Source organism: Nymphaea colorata, chromosome 4, assembly GCF_008831285.2.
Source record: "Nymphaea colorata isolate Beijing-Zhang1983 chromosome 4, ASM883128v2, whole genome shotgun sequence".
Taxonomy (NCBI): Eukaryota; Viridiplantae; Streptophyta; class Magnoliopsida; order Nymphaeales; family Nymphaeaceae; genus Nymphaea; species Nymphaea colorata.
Genome location: NC_045141.1, coordinates 16,361,288 through 16,386,075, shown reverse-complemented (window position 1 = coordinate 16,386,075; position 24,788 = coordinate 16,361,288). Strand labels below are relative to the sequence as shown.

Here is a 24,788-nt window from a genome sequence, read left to right as displayed (position 1 = left end):
GCGCAGTATGAACCGATCTTGTTAAAGGTGAATTACTGTACTGAATGGAAGAAGAGAATGTCGTCATACGCCGGCAGATATCCCTATTTATTGGAGTCTTGTCACGTGGTTTTAGCACCTCAATTCTGCCAGAATTTAGATCAGCTGTCAAGTAATTTTCTTTGGTGTGACACAGGTGAGACCAGATTAAAGTTGACACCTTATCAGCTGGGACAAATTGTCCTATCGTTAGCTGGAAAGAGATGTCAGCCATGTGCAGAAATCTTTGGAAGGCCTGGAATTGATTTACGGTTGCTTGAATTGCCGAACAATATGGTCAGCTAACAACAAAGAGACCATTAATAGATCTATGAACTATTTGGAATGCGAATAGTACTACCTGCACATATAAAGTAATTCTGCGCTAAAAAATGTGTTATAAGTGTGGTAAGGGGTTAAAATCTGTTGAGGATGGCGGATGATGCTGGATGATTAAAAATAAAAAATCTGTCATTATTAAAGACAATTACAACGCAAGCATTAGAGATTGTTTATAGTAGTACAAGAACAGTTAATGATACTTTTAATAATCGTTTATGGTGATTCTGATATGAATTTCTAATTTGTAGCTATCTGACAACTTGCGGTATTTGGCATATTTGAATCTCCCCGGTGGAAGGTTTTAGCTGATTTAATTAGATTTGGAATTTAATTTCTCTTGTACCCAAACGAAGGAGTTTTCACATCTTAAATCATGTGCAATGGCATTCACTAGAAAGCAATCTGAAAACCTTATCTCCATATCTACATATTCCAAGAGCACAGGAATGGTCTCCACTTTTCTTATGGGCCGGTTTTAGAATTTGACGGAAAAAGCATGTAGGCCACCATTTGAAACTTGTTTTACCCGTTTGACCATGTACAGAATGTTCGCAGATTTTCCTATATGCACCATGTCAATAAATACAACAATCTTAGGTTTTTCTCGACCGACGAATTTTTCACTTGTTCGCTTTAGTGACAAAGATAAAGGTGCTGTCATAAATTTTTATAGGTTTTTCCAATTTATGCTACATATGTTTTTTCATACTTAAAAATTATATATTATATATAATATATATTTTTTGTCAATTCAAATGAATATCAGCCAAGCCAATTCAACGGAAGACAGGTTTTACTTTCAAAGCTTTGGACCAAGCATGCACTAGCAAAGTAAGTTTATAGTGAAGACTTTGCTCGCGAGGTGATTGCATAAATCACTTGCTTTGCTTTTCTGTGTTCATGATGTACAATTGACATCGTGAGCATTGAAAACCGACAACTCTAATCACTGCTACCGAGAAATTCATGTCTAAATTTTTAGACACGGAGGATAACTCCCCCGCTACAAACCCTATTACCTCATATTATTTTCTCTACCGACGATTTTTTTACTTGTTCGCTTCACTGACCAAGATAAAGGTGCCGTCACTATCTTTTATTTTTATTATTTTTAAGGTTTTTCCAATTTATGCTACATCTGTTTTTAATACTTAAAAATTATATATTATATATAATATAAATTTTTTGCCAATTCAAATGAATATCAGCCAAGCCAATTCAACGGAAGGCACGTTTTACTTTCGAAGCTTTGGACAAAGCATGCACTAGCAACTTTATCGTGAAGACTTTGCTCGTGAGGTGATTGCATAAATCATTTGCTTTGCTTTTCCGTGTTCATGATGCACAATTGACACCGTGAGCCTTGAAAACCGAGTACTCTAATCACTGCTACCTAAAAATTCATGTCTAAATTTTTAGAGACAGAGCTATTACCTCATACTCATTTTCTCTTCCGACTATTGTTTTACTTGTCCGCTTTAGTGACAAAAATAAAGGTGCCGTCATTATTTTTTATTTTTATTATTTTTAAGATTTTTCCAATTTATTGTACATATGTTTTTAATACTTAAAAATTATATTATATATAATATATATTTTTTTGCCCATTCAAATGAATATCAGGCAAGCCAATTCAACAGAAGACACGTTCATTCTTCTTTCAAAGCTTTGGACAAAGCGTGCACTAACAAAGTAAAGTTTATCCTGAAGACTTTGTTGGAGGTGATTGTAAATCACTTGCTTTGCTTTTCTGTGTCCATGATGTACAATTGACATCGTGAGCATTGAGAACCGAGTACTCTGAACATCGTGAGCATTGAGAACCGTGTACTTGATCACTGCTACGGAAAAATTCATGTCCAACTTTTCAGAGACGGAGGACAACTTCCCTGCTACAAATCCTATTACCTCATAATCATTTTCTCGATCGACGATTACTTGTTCGCTTCAGTGACAAAGATAAAGGTCCCGTCAATTTTATTGTTATTATTTTTAAGGTTTTTCTAATTTATGCTACATATATTTTTAATGCTTAAAAATTATATATTACACAGACTGATTAGCTTGTATGCAACCACAAAAAGAAAAAAGGACAACATTGATATTTAACAAGCACTGGAAAAAAAAAAGGAACATTAGCATTTAACATGCGTTCCACAATGCACAACCTTGTGAGCAAGTTATTTGGTTCCACATTGCATAAATAGGGTGTAAAGCTGGTTATGTGCATCGCTTCATCCACAATTTACCTTACAGAAACTGATTATGTGTAGGCTTCTACTCACAAAAAATTGTACACAGTGATATGCAATGACCAAAATACTTTTTGTTTATACTATATAAAATCATTTTCAAAAGATAAAAAAATATGAAAAGTTTACTAAAATAAACATTACTTTTTAAAAACGTTTTACCCATCCCTCCAATTTTTTTTTTAAAACTTTGGCGTGCATATGCTATTCGATCTATTTCGGACGTTGCAAAAATAAAAAAGTTATTTCTCGACAAAAAGAGATAACCTTCCTCCCTTCCTCGCATAGTCAAGTAAGTGAACCACGGTTCTTCCTCCCACGCTAATGACCAGATCGGGTAACCACGCCACTTTTGTAACGAACAATATTTTTCTTGCAGTTTTTATCTTTTTTATAAGGCCCCGTTCAATGCACAGGAATTTTATATGCATCAGGAAACTTGCTGTTTTTTTACGGATTTTCACTTTAAAATCGAACACAAAAAAAATTATCCGGCTGAAATAGATAGATTAAGGTAATTTTACTTGCAAAAAAGTTGGACCCTATAGGGTCTGACTTTTGTTAATAATTTTTTTTTCATACTAAATTTACCATTCCAATTTTTTATCTGCCATCAAACTCAGTAAAAAAGAAACTTGTGTGGCTAACGGTAGAACAACTTCGTCCCAAATTCCTCTGTGGCTTTTTCTTCTTCAAAAAGGGCCTCGTTCATAACACTTGCTCACGAAGTAGCTCATCTTGTGAAATGAGCAAATCTACTGGTATTATATATATATAGAACAATTCATGTCTATAAGGTTTAGAGTACCACAAACTATTAAGCACGATGAAGCTAACAACATCTGTATTTAGTGATCTTTTTTAGTTATTATCCATGCACAAGGTGTTAAAGGGTGACGGCAGGGGGCTATGGCCTTTGATTAGATTTTTAAAAATTATGTAAATTTTAATTTAACTTATATAAAAATTATAAAAAATTATATTTTACTTCTTTTTAAAATTTTGAAACCATAATTATTGTTCAGTCTTAATGTAAAAAACTTTAATTTTTGTTAAAATTTTAAAACTATAGTTCAGTTTCTACAATAAAACAAATTCCTGCATCTACCCCTACCCAAGCAGCTGCCACTGTGGTGTCGTTCAGACTTGTGTATTGGCTCGAAACCCAACTGTGGTCTCTCCTCAAAGCGAAGCTAATTACGTGTGCTTCTGCGCAGACTTTCATTTGTTATTATGGTTGATTGACTAAAATACATTTAGTTTATTAATTTTTTTATAAATACAAAAATAAAATATAAAATACAAAAACATATCTTCTTAACAAATTACCAAAATATCTTTACTACCTTGCTCTTGTCACCATTATAAGAAGACAGTTCATCTTTAATTGTAACAAGCGTCCGACCATGAGCACCAGCAGTGGGTTGGAAGAGGAAGCATGCCTATCAGCGTGGCAACTGGCGACTGCTGCTGTGCTGCCCATGGCTCTGAGGGCTGTTATAGAGCTGGGCATCTTAGAAGTGATGGCGGAAGCTAGTATGGGGGAGGGATCAACACTGCTTACATCTGGAGAGATAGCAGCTCGACTGTGTGCAAAGAATCCGGATGCACCGGCCCTGATAGAGCGCCTGCTCCGACTGCTTGCTAGCTACTCAATCCTCAACTGCTCGGCCACCACCAACACTAACCAAAATCACGATGGCAGGATCCACTGGTGATAATCTTGTCTTTTCCTCTCCCTTAATTTCTCTCTTTACATGTAGGACATGTGAGGAACTCGCTAACAGCGAGTCGTCCATTACATGCCCCCTTGTAGAGATAAAAAGTCAGGAAAGAAAGATATTTTGATAATTTACTAAAAAAATGTCCTTCATAGTATTTTGTTTTTTATTTTCAATTTTGTTGTTACAAACAAAACTTTTTAATGTAAGCTAAATGTATTTTAGTCATTAACCTTACTCATCGGTATTAAGACACATATATCCAAGTTCGCCTTCTAAAGCCGTCCATTTCTTTTAAAAAACGACGACGTCTCGTGAGAGTAAGGCACTCCCCTCCCTTTGCGATTTTTGTTTTTCTGGAACCTTCTGTTTCCGCTGCAAGGAGCTTTATCGATCCAGTCATCAAGCTACTCGTGTGAGAGGCTACTGGTTTATGGATGATTGGAGAAATATGTAGGGAAACTTTTTATGTTGTGACGGTTTATGATGGTTGACAATGCTTTTAACAACAGTTCATCGTATTTTACTGATGGCTAAAAAGTAAAACAACAATCCGGTGTATTTTACTGATTCCTAAAAAGTAAAAGTATGTCATTAAAAATCGATTATAACAACAGCACTAGTGATAATTTATAGTATAGCGATGGATCATGGCATTTTTAGTAACGGCTTACGAAACCTTTTTAGCAATGGTTTTCCAGTTATTTGGTCATTTTGCAACATCAGACATCCGATAGATTTGGATCCTTCTGCATTCACACATGCACACATTCCCTAGTTAAAATATGATATAGTGGGTGGGCATGATGAACAGGGGATATGGGCTCGGGGAGAAATCAAGGTTCCTGTTGGGAGACGACAATGGAGGTTCCTTCGGCCCGCTGCTTCTAACCGTGCAAGACAAGGTGTACATGGAGCCATGGTATCACCTCAAAGATGCAGTGCTGGAAGGCGGCATCCCCTTCCACAGGGCCTACGGTATGAATCATTTTGACTACCATGGAAAGGACCTACGCTTGAATAGGCTGTTCAACAACGGAATGTACCATCACTCAACTATCATCATGAAGAAGATCCTTGAGATCTACACCGGCTTCCATGGCCTCCATTCACTGGTGGATGTCGGGGGAGGGACTGGTGCCAACTTGAGCCTCATTACAGCCAAGTACCCACACATCAAGGGCACCAACTTCGACAAACCACATGTCATTGAAGAAGCTCCAAAATTTCCTGGTAGGTAGCCATCAGGCGTCCGATTTTCCCTTTCGGACAAGATGGAAAGAAATTTAAATCAAATTAACAGCTGAATTATGCATCATTCTTTTTACAAAAAAAGATATAATTAATAAGCTGATGTATATATATCCTGCAATATTCAACAAAACTGAGCCAGCTTATACGTTAGGCCCGAAGACATGTCTGGGCCACCACGGTTTTTGGGGTTAGATTACCAAACCAAACATGGGAAGCCAGATTTAGGCCCATGAAAATCTGGAATTGTATCTGAAACTGGTTATGTCTATATCTCTTGCACAAAAAATTGTGCATATGAGTGTGTGATGACACAAAACATAAAAAAAAAAGAGTTTTTTAGAAGGATAAAAGGAAGATTATGAAAATGTTAAAAAGTCTAAAATGTATATTTTTTATAAAAAAATTCTAAAATACCCTAACCCCACTTCTTTTTTCTTGAGTATACTGTGCACCCAACTCGATCTCAATTGTGTCGGCTTAGTTAGGCCAAGTTAATGGACATCATCAAGCCACTGAACAAGCTGTGTGCTCATGAATCTAACATAGCCAACCTTGTCAATATTGTAACTGTACACGAGCTGCCTGATTCATGGATATGCGTTTTCTGCTATCATGTAATGCAGGGGTTCAACATGTTGAAGGTGACATGTTTGCTAGCGTGCCAACAGGCGCTGCCATCTTCATGAAGGTTTTGTGTTCTGGTCCCTTCTGTTATCACTTTCTCATTCATGTATCTCTCTTGCACAGTGAACCTGATTTTTGGGTATTCGATGTTTAATGCTTGGTCGAACTATCATTGATTAAATATTCCATCTTCTATATATACATTTAAAAAGATAGATGGACACACATATGTACACATATATGACTGAAAATTTAAGCGCTAAACAATTTATTAATCTATTATATTTAAGATGTCACGATCATTAAATATGTTGCAGTGGATTCTTCATGACTGGGATGATGATCATTGCCTGAAATTGCTAGAGAATTGTTGGAAGGCACTGCCCGAGAATGGCAAGGTGATTGTTGTGGAGATGGTTTTGCCGGAGACTGTAGATAACAGTTTAAGCACATCTGCGGTGTTTCAGCTCGATGTCTTGATGTTGGCAGTGAATCATGGAGGGAAGGAGAGGACGGAGAAGGAGTTTGTGGGTTTGGCGAAGGCCGCTGGGTTTACAGGGATCAAGGCCATATGTTGCGCTTACAATTTCTGGGTCATTGAATTCTACAAGAACAAGAGCACCGATTGTCTCTAGTATGACAGTATGACTGTTTCAAGAGCCATGAACATTTCCGTTTTGAACCTGTGTAGTAATGTAGATGGCTTTCAAATAAATTAATATTGTGGACCAGTGTGAAGCTCGCCCCTTATTTTTGAGGGAGGCCTCTCTATTGCTTGTATTTCACTAGAGGTTCAATTTCAATAAAGTGGGTCCTAAGCTAGGGCTTTTGGATGGAAGACTCTAAAACCTCTTGCGCCATTCTTTTTTTCCCTTGTCCTTGGAAAACGATTTCTGTCATCCTTTTTGTTTTTTGGGTTTCAGCTAGCCATATTAGATGTCACGACTTTGCTTTTCCAGAAGTGCTTTAAGTTTGAAGTTGGTCAAGTGTTCATTATCCGTTAGCATGCTCTATCAAATTTTTTTGTGAATATTAGGGAAAGCCAAAACAGAAATACGATTGATATTCAGCTGAATATTGAATTTATCTTAAATTACGACATGCTTAGATTAACGGATAATTATAGTTGCTGAATCGTTAAATTTGTAAATATTGGCAAAAATCACCACTAAGTTTCATTTGATATTACATGGCTACCAAAACTTATTCTCTAATTGTGGTATTATTCGAATGCATATTTATAATTGAGTCCACTCATGTTCCCTGACCATTCCCTTCCTGTGCCTGATATTGTATTTCTATCCAACCACACCAGAACATAGACCTAGCGAACTAGGACGAAATTAGGAAGCGAAACTTGAACCTATTGGTGTACTATGCCGGAGCCGAAGTGTCTGGCTAAGGGGCACTAACAGTTTATATTTTAAATTTCAAAGGATACCAGTATTTAAACATTTAAAACTCACACGAAGTTATCAATACTATATAAATAAGTCAATTTATGTGGGCCGGTATGGAAAATGGCTACGGCAGCATACACCTACCTCCGCTACTGTTTTCAGATCCCAAATTTCTTAGACCATCAGTTCCAGTTTGCATTTCTTTAGTGTGCCCAATTCAAGTTCCAGTGTATTTAGCCGATCATTTCTGTTGATGAGGATTTTTTTTTGTCCTTTTATTTGTATAAGATCCAATTTCTGATGTATTTAGCTGGTCTAATCTTATCTCCTTTATCTTGTAACATTAGCCACATCTTCTCTATGACAAAAACCCTTATATCCTTATGTCATTATTTGTGGACAGAGTTTAATGAAACCAGAGTATGAAAAGTTTAAGGCGAGTGAAAATAGAACCTCACGTTTCATTTTGTACGCTGCTGAAAAATAATGAATGGAAATAAAAAAAACTTTAATATTTTGATAAAGATATTACAATGAGATTCCAAAAGAAACCGAATAGTTCTGAAGCTTTCCGTAATCTGCCACATCGTCAATTCTGTGAGAGACATTTTGAGCCAGCCTTACAATACGACGGGTCTTCTAACAGATATTTCCAGCATGGATTAAAAAGAATTTATAAAATTCATTATGAATAATCTTCAACATTTATTTGACCACCAATCCAAAATCTGAGCTGATTTGACATCCACGCCTCAAATCTTCCTAGATCCATTGTTTTGAATGTAAAAGGAAGTTGCAAACCATGCATCTTCTCTATACTTGTGATGGGAACTTGAAAATGGTGGAAAACAGGGTATGTGAACAAGAATACGGAGCAAAGCAAATTTTGGATGAAAAGGCTTGTTTTCTCATTACTCGAATGGTGGTCTTATGTATACAATTCTGTTACAAATCAATGGTGGAGATAAGAAATCGGAGAAATACATATATGCTCACAAGATTGTACACTTTATATACCCCTTTTAGACATTTCTATTACAAATGGCAAGATGATTCTCGTGTGCAAGCCTCCACAACAAACTCTGAACCTTACTTGGAAATACGTTTCATACACATCATTTTTCAGAATTGCTTCAACACTTCTCCTTCAAACTGAGTATGCAGATCATAAATGCCCAGTTTGGACTTCAATGACTGAAACTGATCTTTTAGCAGTGCCTTTGTAAACAAGTCAGCTAGCTGACATCGTGAGGGAACAAAACTGGTTGAAATGGTTTTATTTTTTATCAAGTCACGAACAAGGTGGCGATCTAGTTCAATATTCTTTGTTCTTTCCGGCAGTACCAGATTAGCAGCAATTTGTAAGGCTGATTGTTGTCACAAAGTAATTCCCCTGGTATTCTGCTTCAGCGGACGACCTTGGCACAGTACGCTGCATCTTTGATTAACATGAAATTAAGCAGCCTCCAAAGAAAATGCGGTAGCCTGTTATCAACCTCCTTGTCTCTTTACATGATCCCCAATCAGCATCACAATATGCGGTGAGCTGGAAGCCTTCATTTGATGGAAACAGTAGTCCTTGGCCAGGACTTTATTTTAAATATTTTAACACCCTCATAGCTGCTTTCTAGTGTGCAACAAAATGTTGTTTCATATACCTACTAAAAGTATGTACCGCAAAAGCAATATCAGGTCTGGTTATGGTTAAGTAAATTAACCTTCCTACCAGAGGTCGATAGGCTGTTGGATCCTTCAGCAACTAACCACCATCCACCAATAAATCTTGTCTGCAAAATTTGGACTTCAACTGGTTTTGCATTAATCAATCCTACCTGATCCAACACTTCACAGGTGTATTTTCATTGGGACAAGAATATCCCTTTATTCGATCTTGCCAATTCTAGCCCATGGAAATATTTCAAGATGCCCAAATCCTTCATTTTAAACTGCTCACTTAAGTATTTATTGAATTTTTCAATCTTCTCCAAGTGGTTCCCAGCGGTTATGAGATCATCTACATAGACAAGCACTGCCATGATTGTATTCTCTTTTTTAAAGATGAAAAGGGAGTGATCACACTTTCATTGAGCAATGCCTAAAGCTAGCAATACCTCTTAAAACTCTACAAACCAATTTCTAGGGCTTGTTTTAGCCCATAAAGTGATCTTTTTAGCTTGCATACTCGTGTGTCTCTACCATCTCCATATCCAGGAGGAAGCGACATATAAATTTCTTCGTCTAAAAAGCCATTCAAGAAAGCATTGTTGAAGTCCATTTGGTGAAGAATCCAATTACGCTTGGCTGCAATTGCTAGAAGACATCGGACCGTAACTAACTTTGTATACTGGTGCATATGTTTCATTGTAATCCATACCCTCAACTTGTGCATACCCTTTGGCAACTAACCTTGCCTTTAATCTTTCAACCTTACCATTTGCTTTGTAGATGTGGTAAGCCTCCTTACATCCCATGGGTTTAATGCCATTTGGAGGTTCAACTAGATTCCAGGTTTTATTGGCTTCTAATGCTTCAATTTCAGTTTGCATCGCCAATCTTCAATTTGGATCAAGCATAGCCTGGCTATAGGATGTGGGTTCTAGAAGATGTGAAATGTTTAACAAGTATGCTTTATAAGCTGAAGAGAAAGCTGAAAAAAGAGGACATCTGGACGAGGACTTCTTTCCAGTGGATGAAAGTCCGGGTCTATCTTCAGTGGCCAATCCACAGTAATGTTCATTTAATAAAACAGAAGCTCTAGGCTTGCGGGTTGATCTTCTGACCATAGGTGGCTGAAATGTAACTATTGATTCAAGTAATTTAGCAAGAGGCTTAGAGGGTTCAATGGAATTGGGTTCTATTTTAGTGTTTGTTGTTGATGTCAAATTTTCAATTGGTCCATGGCTCAATGAATGATTTTTTGTAGTCAAGGGGTCCACCTAAACTTCATCACTTGCATAAGAGTCTCTTGTATCAGCAGCATGAGTTTCATTAATTGGCAACAAAATAACTGAAGTTGGTGGACTAGTTCTTATTAATTTAAATGTGAACTCTGTTTCTTTGAAAAATACATTTTGTTATCACCCCAATTTTTTTCAAAAATACTATATTCAAATTTAATTCTAGACTCAAAATAAATTTGCAACTATTCAATGTAAATGAATTTTTAAACCCAAGTTTAGATCCAAATCAAACATTTCAAACTCAAAATCCAAAATCGAGTTCAAAACAACAAAGTCTAGCGCTATGAGCATTGCTCACATGCACAAACCATCCTTTTGTTTTACGCTTCATCAGTGGCTAATTGAACCAAATCTGGATTCAAAACGAGCCCATAGTAGCCCAAAATGGAGTCGGCCACCCATTTTTAACAAAAACTTTTCTTTTTATACATTTTAATTTAAAAAAATGTATTTCAAGTGGGCTAGCCCTACCTACATTTCTAAAATGAATTTTCAGGCCTAGTGGCCAATCATACTCACTCAAAACCTATTTCTTTTCAAAAAAATTTAAAATATTTCAAAATTATTTAAAATTCGTACAAAAATATTATAAAATAAAAAAAAATTAAATTTTGAGTTTTGGCTCCAAAACTTTCTATAAATACCCCCATTTTTTCCCTCTTGGGCAAAGAGCTAGCCCTCGGAGAAGCCTTAGTGCATTCTCACCGGAGGACTTAAAATGTTTAGCTCTCTTCCTCCATTTCCCTCTTCTTCTTTCTTTTCATTTCTCTCTTTTTCTCCAACTTGGAGCAAGCTTTATCAAGTTACAACTCTTCAAGGGAGTATGAAGATCTCTTGAAAGCCTCATCTTCATCATCTTAGACTCCATTAAGGTGAATCTAACATTATTCCAAGCAATGGTGATCATTTTCTTCCCAAAAACATTCTCATTAGAGGTATGTAACCAACATCCCACTCCATTCTTTCCTTTGTTTTTTCCATTCTTCATCTCTCCATGGCCATACAAGGTAGCTGTAAAATCTCTGTTTTAGAGTCAAGAGGCTATTCTTAAGTGCACCGGAAGCATGAGAAAGTAAAGTGATATTTCATTTTATGATTGAACTACGCTATCTCTTTTCTTGAATATAGTCTTGTTTTGCTTTTTCCATTTTCCTCTCATCTTCATCTCCCCATGGCCATATGAGATAGCTCTCCATCACTATTTTAAAGTCAAGAAGCTATGCTAAAGTGCATTGAGAGCATGAGAAGAGGAGATGATATTTCATTTTATGATTGGATCATGTTCTATATTTTCTTGAATGTAACCTTATTTTGGTTCCTTTATTTTCTCTCGTCTTCATCTCCCCATGGCCATATGAGATAGCTCTCAATATTTATTTTAGAGTCAAGAGGCTATGCTCGATTGCACCGGGAGCATGAGAAAATGAGATGATCTTTCATTTTATGGTTGAATCATACTCTCTCCCTTTCCTTGAATATTACTTTGTTTCAAGATATTATCCATGCATAGTTATTTAATTTTCCATTTATATGTGGATGCAAAATTTTTGAGGTTGGGAATTGTCTAACCCGAGGAGAACCTGCACGAATGTATACATGTTAAAAATGCATCTTCTTGTTATTACATTTAGTTTGCTTCTTAATCACCCAATTAAGAACCCTAAGGAGTGCCTTGTGATGTTGCTTGATTTTCTTTCATACCCAATGGTGGAAGAAACATATCCCTTGTATCAAACCAAATAATAACATTCTATGTTTATATATAAATCATATTTTACAAAAGATTTTCAAAAACAAATACTCTTTCTAATGTGGTCTTGGAGACTTAGTTTAGGCTCTTACATGAGTCAAAGCTCCCTTCCAGCCTACATCAAACTTGAAGTCGGTTATTTCAAGTCATGTCTTGATTTTTAATCTCATCAAGATATGCATGTATATACATGTTATATACATATATGTGCACATGATGATTTTCTTCATTATCTGTCTACGTTTTCATATTTTACAATTTTTAATATATACATGAATACATGTATACATGTGTTCTATTTTCTCTCTCTTGAATCTTTTATTTCTCTTTGAAAGACAAATATCTTTCATTACAAATTTTCTTATACAATAGTATTTACACATATATGTACATCTTTTTCTATATTTTTTTCTTCCTCTCTTTCTTTTATGAGTTCTCCATTTTTCCTTCTCAAAATCTCTTTATTTACCGACTTCACTAAGACAAAAGTTTAAGTAATGACCCAATATTGGATTCATGCTTGATGGTTTACAACCCCAATCCATTTTCAAAAACTTTTTCTTCTTATATATGATAATTATGAAAACAAAAATCTTAAGTATATGTAATGGTAGGAATGCTTTAAAGTTAATGTTATAGTAGGAATGAATAATTTTCCTTTCCAATCATATAGGATCAATACATTCATGCATTCACACTCACTTGATATCACTTATGACCAAAAGTAAGATGAAATAGAGCTCTAATTAGGTAATAACCGAATTAGTGCAAAATCTCAAACCTACTTAAAGTCTTAAGGAAACACTAAAATGATTTCAAAATGATTTCCTAAGCTTTTCAAATGATATTTATAAAGATGTTTTGATTTTATTTTTCTCTAAAATATTTTACATTCTCAAGTAATTCTTCAAGAACCTTTTCAAAGTTTGAAACATCAAACTTTCAATATTTTTCTATACCGCATATAGAATGAAAAAGATGTTCAAGCCAAAACGAAATGCATCAAGGATAAGTATAGCACTTGGATTGATTACCCCCGAAAAAGGCACCAAGAACGATCGATCCTCGTACTGACGGGCGAGTCCCTTTCTCTTTCATTTTCAAAACATGTCATTTTTCTGAAGCACTCCAAAAACCAAATCCAAAAGAAATTTTTGGGAATGCGAACACTTTTCTACTAGCGAAAATTTTTCCAGTCTCAAGATCGTACACCTTATATGCTTTTTGACCAAATGTATAGCCTAAAAAACACATTTGTGTTATCTTTGGTCAAATTTAGATTTGGGATTTGGTTCTTTTGCAAAACACAAACAACCAAAGATGCGTAGATGACAATATATGGGTTTTTTTAAAATAATTTTTCATAAGGAGTTTTGTTTTGTAAAACACTTGTTGGGGTTTGATTGACTAAATATAGCTGTCAATACACACTCGTCCCAAAAATGTAGAGGCAAACCAAAACAGTGTTTTCTCTCAACTACACCATTTTGTTGTAGTGTGTAAACACATGCGTGTTGATGAATAATGTCTTTTTCATGAACAAAATCATTCATCTCCCTTGAAAAAAATTCGGCTCTATTATCAGTTCTAACAATTTGAACCTCAGCTTTATATTGCCTTTCAATCATATTGATAAAATCTTTTAATAGATGAGTAGTTTCATGCTTAAATCACATCAAATAAACTCGCACTATTCTAGTATAGTCATCAACTCAGGTAATAAAATAGTGTTCTCCAAAAAATGAGTCTTGGGAATATGGCCAACAAAAAACACAATGCAACAACTCAAATGCATGATTTGAACAAGAAACACATTCATTAAAAGGTAATCTAGACTGTTTTGCTAGTTTGCATACATCACAATAAAATGTTGACATTTTAATGCTAAATTCATGTTGAGAAAATAGATAATTCTTGGCTTGTGATACATCCCAAGTCTAAGATGCCATATATCTGATTGCTTGAAACTAGAATTCATTGCCAATGATTCATGTGGAAGACTAGAGATCTTACATACGAACAGGCCTTATCTCAAACTACCCAGTCTAGTCATCGTCCTAGAATTTAGGTCCTGAAAGGAGCAACCATTGGAACCAAAGATGACTTGACAATTAGTAAGTGAAATAAGTTCACTTACTGATACAAGATTGAACTAAAAATTTGGATTGTAGTAACCATTTTTTAGTAACAAAGAAGGCAATAGAGAGGCTTCACCAGTGTGTGTAGCGTGTATTACAGTTCCATTTGGTAGTTTTATGGGATAAAATCATTGTAAGAGCATAACATTAGAAAAAAAATTAAGGGACGATGACATGTGGTTAGAGGCACCACTGTCAATGATTCAAATGCCTGATCGTGAATATATCATACATGCAAAATAAGATTGACCATTGGACTGTTGTGGCATAAGAGTAGTTCGATATTTAAGAAGTTGTTTTAGCTTATTGTATTCATCCATAGTTAGAATAGGAGCTTGATCCTTGCTTGGATTAGGCAAAACAACGGACATTGAAGCATTAGAATGTATTTTATCTCCATCTATAGCATTAGCACTAGCTCTTTGTTTTCCTTCTTTGAAGTTGGGAGCGTATCCATTTAGCTTGAAACATCTCTCCCTCTAGCGACCTGCTATTTGGTAGTGAGCACAATAATATAGTTGTGACTTCTTCATATTATGGTTTTTGATGTTTTTTGCTTCTCCACTAGATACAGTCAACTCAACATGCTCAATCAAGTTAGATTGGACTATTTCTTCTCATTGCTTTTCCTCTTGAAGAACCAACGAGAAAATCTTGGCTACTGATGGTAGGGGGTCGAACTTTAGGATTTGCCCCCTAATGGCATTGTATGAGTCGTTAATATTCGTTAGAAAACTGGATCCCTCGATCCTATTGCTGCAATCAATTTAGAGCACTACAAAAGCACTCTAGTAACACATCATAGGAAGATAACTCATCCCATAATGCTTTTAACTTGGTATAATAAGCAGCTATAGACATATTTTCTTGAGAAAAATGAATAATAGACACTTTCATCTAATATTTACAAGGCACTACACTGTGTAAATCGATCTTTGAGATCATTCCATTCGTCATGAGCAGTGGAGGTGTAGATTACACTAAGCGTCTTTGAGATGGAGTTGAGCTACCAGGATAAAATCATGTGGTTGCATCTTCTCCACGAAACGAAGTTTGGTGAGCTCCAGTTCAGTTGAGGCAGACTGCCATCAACAAGTGGAAGATTGTTTTTCACAGATAAGGCCATAACCATAGTGTGACTCCACGTCATGTAGTTGTTGCCTATGAGAACATGAGAGACCAGCACTGCTCTTGGGTTGTTAGAGTGGTGAAGAAAAAAGGGGTTTAAGCTGTCCACTATGCTATGATCAGCCGCAGTGCAAGTTTAGACGATGAAGAATTTAGGGTATTCTCGAGAAGAATTTTTACAGGTCCATGTGAAGACATGGCTCTAATACTATGTGACAGGAACTTGAAAAATGGTGGAAAATAGGGTATGTACTCTGCAATATGGAGTAGAGCAAAAGTTGGAAGAAAATGTTTGTTTTCTCATTACTCGAATGGTAGCCTTATGTATACAATTTTGTTACAAAACAATGGTAGAGATAATAAATTGGAGAAATGCAAATATACCCACAAGATTCTATGCTTTTGTACACTTTATACCCTTTTTAGACATTTCTATTACTACAAATGTGGCAAGATGATTCTCACGTGCAAGCCTCCATAACAAACTGTTATCATTCGAAAATTTTCATTGGTTTTTGAGTGCTCCAGAAAAATGAAGTATTGTTTTGAAATGAAAAAGAAAGGGGCTCGCCCGTTGGTACACGGATCAACCGTACCTAGAGCCTTTACCAAGGATAATCAACCCAAGGGCTATGTTTATCATTGATGCATTTGTTTTTAACTTAAATATCTTTTTGATTTTATATGCAATGTAGAAAAATATTGAAAGTTTGATGTCTCAAACCTTCGAAAAGACTCTTGAAGAGTTGCTTGAGAATGTGAAATACTTTAGGAAAATATAAAATTGAAAAATATCATTTGGAAAGCTTTGAGAAATCATTTTGAAGTCATTTTAGTGTTCTCTTAAGACTTTAAGTAGGTTTGAGATTTTGCTTTAATTCGGTTACCACCTACTTAGTGCTTCATCTCATCCTGCTTAAGTTCTTTAGAATGGTGCTTACGATCATAAGTGATGTTGAGTGAAGGTGAATGTATGGATCCATTCATCCTACAAAATTGGAAAAATGTAAAACATTCCTACCACAACATTCATCTAAAGTCATTTCTACCACAACATACATCTAAGATTTTTGTTTTTATAATTGTTGTATATAATAAGAAAAAGTTTTTGAAAGAATATTGGGAATGTAGACAATCAAGCATGATTTCAATATTGGGTCATTATTTGGTTTGTGGTCTTAATGAATTCGATAAATAAAACAGATCATGAGAGGAGAATTTTAAAAAGAATACAAGAAATAAAACACTTATGAAAAGAAAGAGAGAGAGATAGAAGAAGACATGCATATACGTGTACATACCATCACATATACACATATATGAAAGCTTAAGAATAAAAGATGGGAGGTTTTAGAGAAAAAAAAATATATACATACGCATACATGGGTATGTATATGAAATTTTATAAGGGAAGATATTTATCTTGGAAAGAGAAATAAGATATTCGAAAGAGGGAATATACCACACATGGGCATACGCATTCACACACACATGAAAATTTGTAAAATGGAAAGTGAAAGCATAGAGAGAGAAAGAAGGGAGCATCATCATGTGTGCATAAATGTATATAACATGTATATACATACATGCCTTCACAAAATTAAAAATCAAGGAATAACTTAAAATTACCAACTTCAAGTTTAATTTGAAAATGTTTTGAGAAATATGATTTATATAAACATAGAATGTTATTGTTTGGTTTATTACAAGGGATATATTTCTTCCACCGTTGGATATGAAAGAAAAACAAGCAATATAACGAGGCACTCATTAGGGTTCCCAACGGGGTGATTAGGAAGGAAACTAGCGTAAAATGACATGCAAATGCATATTAACATGTATATTTTCATGAAAGTCTTCCCTAGGTTGGATAAGTCCCAACCTCAAAAATTAACATGAAAATAAAAATAAAGAACGTCAAATCACACTCTCATTCCCACCGTACATTCACGTATAAATGGAAAACCAAGCATCTATGCATGGATAATATATAGACAATATTCAAGGAAGGAAAAAAAGAGAGAGAGAAAGAAAGTGAGAGAGAGGACGATGGGAAGAGAAAAATTCAACTAGGAGGGAGGGCATGATGTAACTATGAAATGAAAGATCATCTAACCTTTTCCTAGTCCTGGTGCACTTGAGCATAGCCTCTTGTCTGTAGAAAGAGATTGAGTGTTATCTCCTTTGGCCATGGGGAGATGAAGATGAGAAGAAAATGAAGAAAAAAAAACAATGCTATATTCAATAAAAGAGAAAAACATGATTCAATCATGAAATGAAATATCATTTCATCTTTCCATGCTCCCGGTGCACTTAAGCATAACCTCTTGTCTCTAAAAAAAGGTTGAGTGCTATCTCCTTTGGCCATGAAAAAATGAAGATGAGAAGACAGTGAACAAAGAAAAACAATGCTATATTTAATAAAAGAGAAAACATGATTCAATCATGAAAAGAAAGATCATCTCATCTTTCCATGGTCCCGGTGCACTTGAGAATAGCCTCTTGTCTCTAAAAATAGATTGAGTGCTATCTCCTTTGGCCAAGGGGAGATGAAGATGATAAGAAAAGAAAATAAGAGAGAAATGAGAGGGATGATGATGACATACCTCTAAATGAGAAATGACTTAGGAAAAATACAAAAAAAAACTTTACTTGAAATGATCTTGGACTTACCTTGAACAAATCTCCAAGATGATGAAGAGGATGCCTCCAACAGAGTTGTGGTTTGCTCCAAGTTGGAGAGGAAGAAAGAGAAATGGAAAGAGAAACAAGGAGAGAAAGAGCTAAGAGAAAAACTCTAAGTCTTCAAGTGAGAATACTCTGGAGTTTTTTCAAGGGCTAACTCTTGCCCAAGAAGGGGGCTTGTGGGAGTATTTATGGGGAGTTTTGGAACCAAAACTCAAAATTTGAATTTTTTTTTAATTTCACAACATTTTCATGACATTTTTGAATTTCATGACATTTTTTTGTAAAAGAAATAGGCTTCAGTTTTGTTGACATGCACGGTTGTGCGCGTTGCAGCCCGACCGCAGCACGTGCAATCACTCGATCCCACATGGTTTTTTTTTTTGTTCATAAAGTAAAATTATTGAAATGGTTTTTTTTTTTTGTTACAAATGCATGGTCGACTCTATTTTGTGTGATTCCAAACTCGCTCCAAATCCACTTTTGGTTTTGTCGATTGTCGACTCGTTCGAGCGTGCGACTTAGGTTTAAAAACACTTTGTGGCATGAGAAATGAGTTTTTAAAACAAAGGGAAGGTCCATGCACGCACGACATTCAAATTTTGTCGTCTCGAACACGATTCTCGATTTGGATCTGAACTTGGGTTACCCAAAAAAAAGGGTGCCCTTTAGGGTAATAATAGTATTTAGTGGAACTATTAGTAGACCCGGATAAAAAAAACAAACCATGAAAAACATAACTTATATGAAAGGCCTGGCCTTTTGGAAAATTTTGGGGTGATTACAAATGCCCCTCTTTGTTGCTAAGCCAATGTTAGCCATGCTTAGTGACAAAGATAAGCACCCCAAATTGTTCAAACAAAATATGTGCAGAGTGACATTTCAGGCTTATCCTCTCACCTCAATGGGTTGTTTAAGCTTAAATCGTCGGTTTAACCCCTTACCTGCACGGGTTTTTCGATTTCAAATTTAGGGTTAACCCTCCTGAATGGGTTGTGTTGACTTGCATCACAAGTTAGAACTATTTAACTGTGTGGGTTGGTTTGGCTTGTACTACAGGTTTGACCCCTTTACCTGCATGGGTTGCTTCGGCTAGCATTACAAGTTTAACCTCTTGCCTGCATGGGTTGTCCTCATATTTCAGGTTTAACCCTTTCCTGCATGGGTTGCTCCGGAAAGCCCTTGGCCAAACACCAAGTTGCGCTTGCTCCATAAGATTCCCTTGTCTAATGACATAGTTGAACTAGTTTTAAAAAGCTCTGAACCTAGCGGTCGGATTGCGCTTGATCAAATTTTTTAGCTTAATTGCTAAGTTAATTTCATTGGGATATGACCCTCTTCTTGATGGATAATGATGATGGTAAAAGAAAAAAAAAAAAAAAAATGCCTCAATGTAATTGTCATGTTTTACGACTGGAAGGAATCCTGATTGAATAGTAGATGTGAAAACACAAATATTTGACATTGATTGGAAAATGAATACAAGAGAACTAGACATAAAATTTCTTGACGTGAAGGCCATTAACATGATCGGCAAGTTCCACCCCATCAACATTAATCAGTCAGTATGAATTGTGGGGCAAGGCTTCCTTAACAACATATGGGCCTTCTGGGCCTTCCCAGTTCGGTGACCACTTGCCTCGTGGTCGTCCTTTGAGGTATACCACTGATTGTAGAACTAAGTCATTCACTTTGAACTGTCTCTCGATAACTGACTTGGTAAATTTTCTGGCCACCCTTTGGTGATAAGCTTCAGCGTGCTCAGTCGCTTTTAGCATCTTTTAATCTAGCAAATCGAGCTGCATTAGCATTTTCTGCTGATATTGAGTTAGAGGAAGCTATATGAGAGACGCGAACTTCAAAATGGGTTTCAACACATGTAATATTAGAACCACTTCTATTCCATATACTAGCTCTGCTACAGTAGCATTTGTTGGAGTTCTCATAGTGGTGCGATATGCCCATAGGGCGTTATGCATCTTTTCATGTCAGTCTCTTTCAGTTTCCATTGTCTGTTCCAGGATGCAGATCAGGATTTTGTTGTTAGCCTCCGCTTATCTATTGCCTTGGGGGTAATAAGGAGCTGAAAAATGGTGCATGATACGGTATTTGCTGCACAACTGCCTCATCTTTTCATTTTTGAAATGAGTCCCATTGTCGGACACTATATCATGAGGGACTCCAAATCTTTAAAGAAGATTTTTGTGAATGAATGACACTACATGACGTCCTTCCACTTTTCTGAGTGTGACGACTTTTACCCATTTGGCAAAATAATCCATTGCAGCCAGAAAATACTTATGGCCATTGGAAGCTGTAGGGGATATAGGTCCAACTACGTCAAAGGCCCACATAAAAAACGACCAAGGAGATGTCACATAATGCAATTGAGAGGCTGGTGCATGAATCACTGGAGCGTGCAGTTGGCATTCTTTGCACCTTTTGACAAATGGGTAACAATCCTTTTGCATAGCAAATAGGCCAATAATATCCTGTTCGAATGATCTGTTTGGTGAGGGTTTGGTAACGAACATGGCCTGCACAGTCTCCTCTATGTGACTCTTCGATGACTTCCTTTGACTCATTTTCATCAAGGCACCAAGAATATTTGGTATTAAACCCACGTCTGTGTAGTACCCCTGCAAGAATAAAGTAGCTCGTTGACATACGTTGAATTGCTCTTTGTTCATTTTTTGGCATTCCAGTTGGGAATTCTCTGCTTTCAGTGTACCTTTTGATGTCATGGTACCAAGGCGTATTCCCCCCTTGGATATGATGAACATGTGTCATTGTTTCAAAAGTAGGGTGTTCCAATCTTCAAATCTCAAAAGAACAGATAGCTTCATTGGTTCAAAAGGTGATGGTGGACCCTAGACTCGCAAGGCCATCCACGATAGGGTTACCTTCTCTTTTTATATGTGCCAGTTGTACTTCTTCAAACCGTTGGATTAAGGAGGAAGTGTTCTCTTGATATGACACTAACTTTTTATCTTTGACTTGCCATTCTCCATTCACTTGATTTATGATAAGCTGAGAGTCGTCGAAGGCATGCACCTTTTTTACTTGAAAACTTAGTAGAGAACGAAGTCCCTGTATTAGGACTTCATACTTAGCCATATTATGGGTACATGGAAAATCAAGTTTCAACGAGTGCGGGGTCATTTCGTCTTCCGAAGTGACGAGTAAGATGCCTATGTCCGCTCCCATCACATTTTTGGACCCATCAAAGTACATCTTTTATATCGGAACCATCTCTAATCTTATAACATGTTCATCTGAAAACTCATCGTTTGTTTTGATTTCCTCGTACTAGGGAAAGTCTGCTAACTGATCCGCAATTGCTTGTCTTTTGATTGACTTCTAAGACACATATTCAAGATCATACTGCATTAGCAGAATTTGCCATTTGGCGATGCGTCCATTAAGGAAGGGTTGTTCCAAGATGTACTTGAGAGGATTAAGCTTGGAGAGGATCTTGACTTCACATGCTAGTAAATAATGTCTTAGATACTAACACATCCAAACCAATGTTAGACAAGTTTTTTGGATTAGAGAGTACTTCTTTTCGTACTGGACAAAAGTCTTGCTAATGTAATAGATTGCATGCTCAATGTGACGTCCTTCCTCATATTGTGCCAAAAAGCCACCACATGGTGACTAATTCACTGTGATGTAAAGCAGTAATAGCCTACCCAACACCGGGGGTTATAGAATTGGTGGATTCAGAAGGTATTTCATGATCATTTCAAATGACTATTGACATTCAAAATCTCATTCAAACTTGACGCCTTTTCTCAACAACTGGTTGAATGGTTCACATCTCATGGCTAAATTAGAAATAAATTGCCTGGTGGGCTGTATTCGCCCTTGAAAACTTCACAACTTCTTGATATTGGTAGGTGGTGGCATATCAATGATCACTATGGTTTGGTAAGATCCATTTCAATCACCTTCTTACTGACCATGAAACCCAAGAGCTTGCCTGACTCAACCCCAAACACACTTTTTTGATGATTCAAGCGAAACTTTTACTGTAAAAGCCTCTCGAATACTTGGGTAAGAGTTTCAATGTAATCATCTCTCATCTTGGATTTGATCAATACGTCATCGAGATACGCATCCATGATTTTGTTCATTTAGTCACAGAATATGGCAGTTATGGCTCTTTGATAAGTTCCCCCAGCATTCTTCAACTCAAACGGCATCACCGTGTAACAGAAAGTGCCCTAGGGTGTAGTAAAAGCATTCTTAGGTTGATCTTTGACTGCTAATTTGTTCTGATTATACCTCGAATATCCATCAATAAAAGAGAACATTTCATGGCTTGCAGTACTGTCTACCAATAGAAATATGTTTGGAAGAGGATAATCATCTTTCGTTGTAGCTTTGTTCAAGTCTTGAAAGTAGATCCATAATCTGACTTTGCCATTTTTCTTGGGACCACCACGATGTTTGCCAACCATTCGGGGTAATCGATGGCACGAATGAATTTTGCCTTTAGTAGGTCCTCTAATCCTTCTTTTACAGGGTCTTCTAGTCTAGTATCAAGCTTGTGCAACTTTTGTTTAACTAACTGGCTTGCAACTAGGATTTAAGGGCAAACGATGTTCAACCAACTAGGGGTCTAAGCTTGGCATATCTTCATAAGCTCAAGCAAAAGCTTCTTGGTTACTTATAAAGAAGTCCACCAATCTTTTCTTCTTGTCTATTGACAAACTGGTACCAATTTGAAGGATTTTAGAATTCTCACTAGTTCCAATACTAATTTTTTCAATTGGATCATTAACCAAAGACAAGAGATGTTCTTATTTCTAAATCTGAGTAAATTCTGGTAATTCTGACTCAGGTACTGTCATAGATTTCATTTCACCGACCACTGGTTTGATAAATGCTTTTTGAGGGGACTTTCGAGGAAAAAGAATAAACTGAGACATGTTGAGTTCTAACATCCTGTAAAGATGATCAAAGAAAGAATTGGACGAAATTAAAATTAACAACAAAAGATTACTTGCATTGCATAAAAAAAAGTTCTTAGTTCATAGAGGGGGTCATCTCAAGAGACTGAGCAAAACGAAGTTCAAGATTACAAAATTCGTGGGAAGATTGAAAACAAAGGTGAATACTATCAGCCCACAAGATCTTCTTCAAATTTCTTCATGATATCTCAATCCTCTAGTGTTCATCTGAAAAGACATAATGATTGGCTCCAGGATTCCATCTTCACTTTTTCCGAGGCCAGTGAATGGACGGTAGCCACCTTTCAAAAGCAACTGAAATCCCTTAGGGTTTCTCATGAAATGAATGCACATGGGGTGTTCTTGGAAACTTGTATGATTGCTTGAAACAGTATAAGCGCTAATGGATGGTTCGCCTATCTCCATGTTTTGCATCCTTTCTTCCAAATATCTGTCCTTCGTCGCTCTTATACTGGGTACATCCACTGACTCAATCGGCCTATGGAGCATTGGTTGTACCGAAGGGCCGGAATTCCATTTGAGGCACCGATGAAGAGTGGATGGGATTCCTCGTACTTGGTGGATCCAAGGTTGTCCCAAAAGTAAGTTATATGATGGTGGCACATCCACCACATCGAATATAATGTGATGGCTAGTATTTTTGATGGCCACGTTCATATCGAGATTACATTTGTTGTTCATGCCTGGGTCATCAAATCCATATATCTTGATATTATTAGAGTGATATTTGTCTTTACGAAACCCCAAAGTTTTGGCCGTGAGATCAGGACAAATATTTAAGTCACTTCCTCCATCAATCAACACATGCGGCACAGTCATCCCATTGATGTGAACGACGATGTAAAGAGCATCTTCATGGTAATATTCTCATTTTGAGAGGTCCTTTTTTGAAAAGGTAATTGATTGGTCCTTAGAAGGTCGAATCCATTCTCCCTCAATTATATGCTCTTCCAAGAGGAGAACATCCAAGTAGCATGGATCTCCATCCGAGGAGTCATCTGATGATTCATCGCTTTATAAGATAAAAGTCTTTGGAATAATGGGAAGTTTCTTGGGTGAACTTTATGTCATGTCGTTGATCATAGCAATGAAATCCAAAGGTTTCTTACCTTGGTCTGCCACCATGACTTTGTGTGTCCTGCTTTCATCACAAGGTCGGATGTGCTATTGCGGATGATATGTGAGTGGAGTGCCTATGGTATTTGTGGCTACTGCCGTCTTCTCGTGATTAGGAAATGGATTCCTTAATATTTGAGGGGTGCTATCATTACAAATCTTGAGATCCTTGTTGATGAAGTCTTGAATAATATTTTTGAGGAAAAAACAATCCTCAGTGTCATGACTAGGGGCACAATGAAACTTACACAATTTTTTTTTTATTTCCTCCCATCATTTTCGAAGGCTTGGATACTTTTGGTAAAATGATAGTTCCTTTGGTGAGGAGGTATTCTAGGATCTTCTCATGGGACTGATTGAGAGGAGTAAATTTCCGGTCATAGCCCCAGCCTGGGTGCTTATTATTCCTTTCGTCGTTGCTTTT

At 36.5% G+C, this 24,788-nt stretch overlaps 1 protein-coding gene across 1 annotated transcript; it reads left to right on the top strand.

The window, feature by feature from the left end:
• Window positions 1-4,018: 4,018 nt before the first annotated feature.
• LOC116253193 (caffeic acid 3-O-methyltransferase-like) lies at window positions 4,019-6,846 on the top strand. Its single transcript, XM_031627964.1, has 4 exons — window positions 4,019-4,326; window positions 5,148-5,566; window positions 6,211-6,275; window positions 6,529-6,846. The coding sequence occupies exons 1-4, from the start codon at window positions 4,019-4,021 to the stop codon at window positions 6,844-6,846; spliced, it is 1,110 nt and encodes a 369-aa protein (XP_031483824.1).
• The last annotated feature ends 17,942 nt before the right edge of the window (window positions 6,847-24,788 follow it).

Bases quoted from the DNA above. Each gene is read 5' to 3' on its own strand.
- LOC116253193 (XM_031627964.1), top strand. From the start codon at position 4,019: ATGAGCACCAGCAGTGGGTTGGAAGAGGAAGCATGCCTATCAGCGTGG. The intron at 5,567-6,210 runs GTAGGTAGCCAT...CATGTAATGCAG, and splicing joins AGAAGCTCCAAAATTTCCTG to GGGTTCAACATGTTGAAGGT. The intron at 6,276-6,528 runs GTTTTGTGTTCT...AATATGTTGCAG, and splicing joins GCGCTGCCATCTTCATGAAG to TGGATTCTTCATGACTGGGA.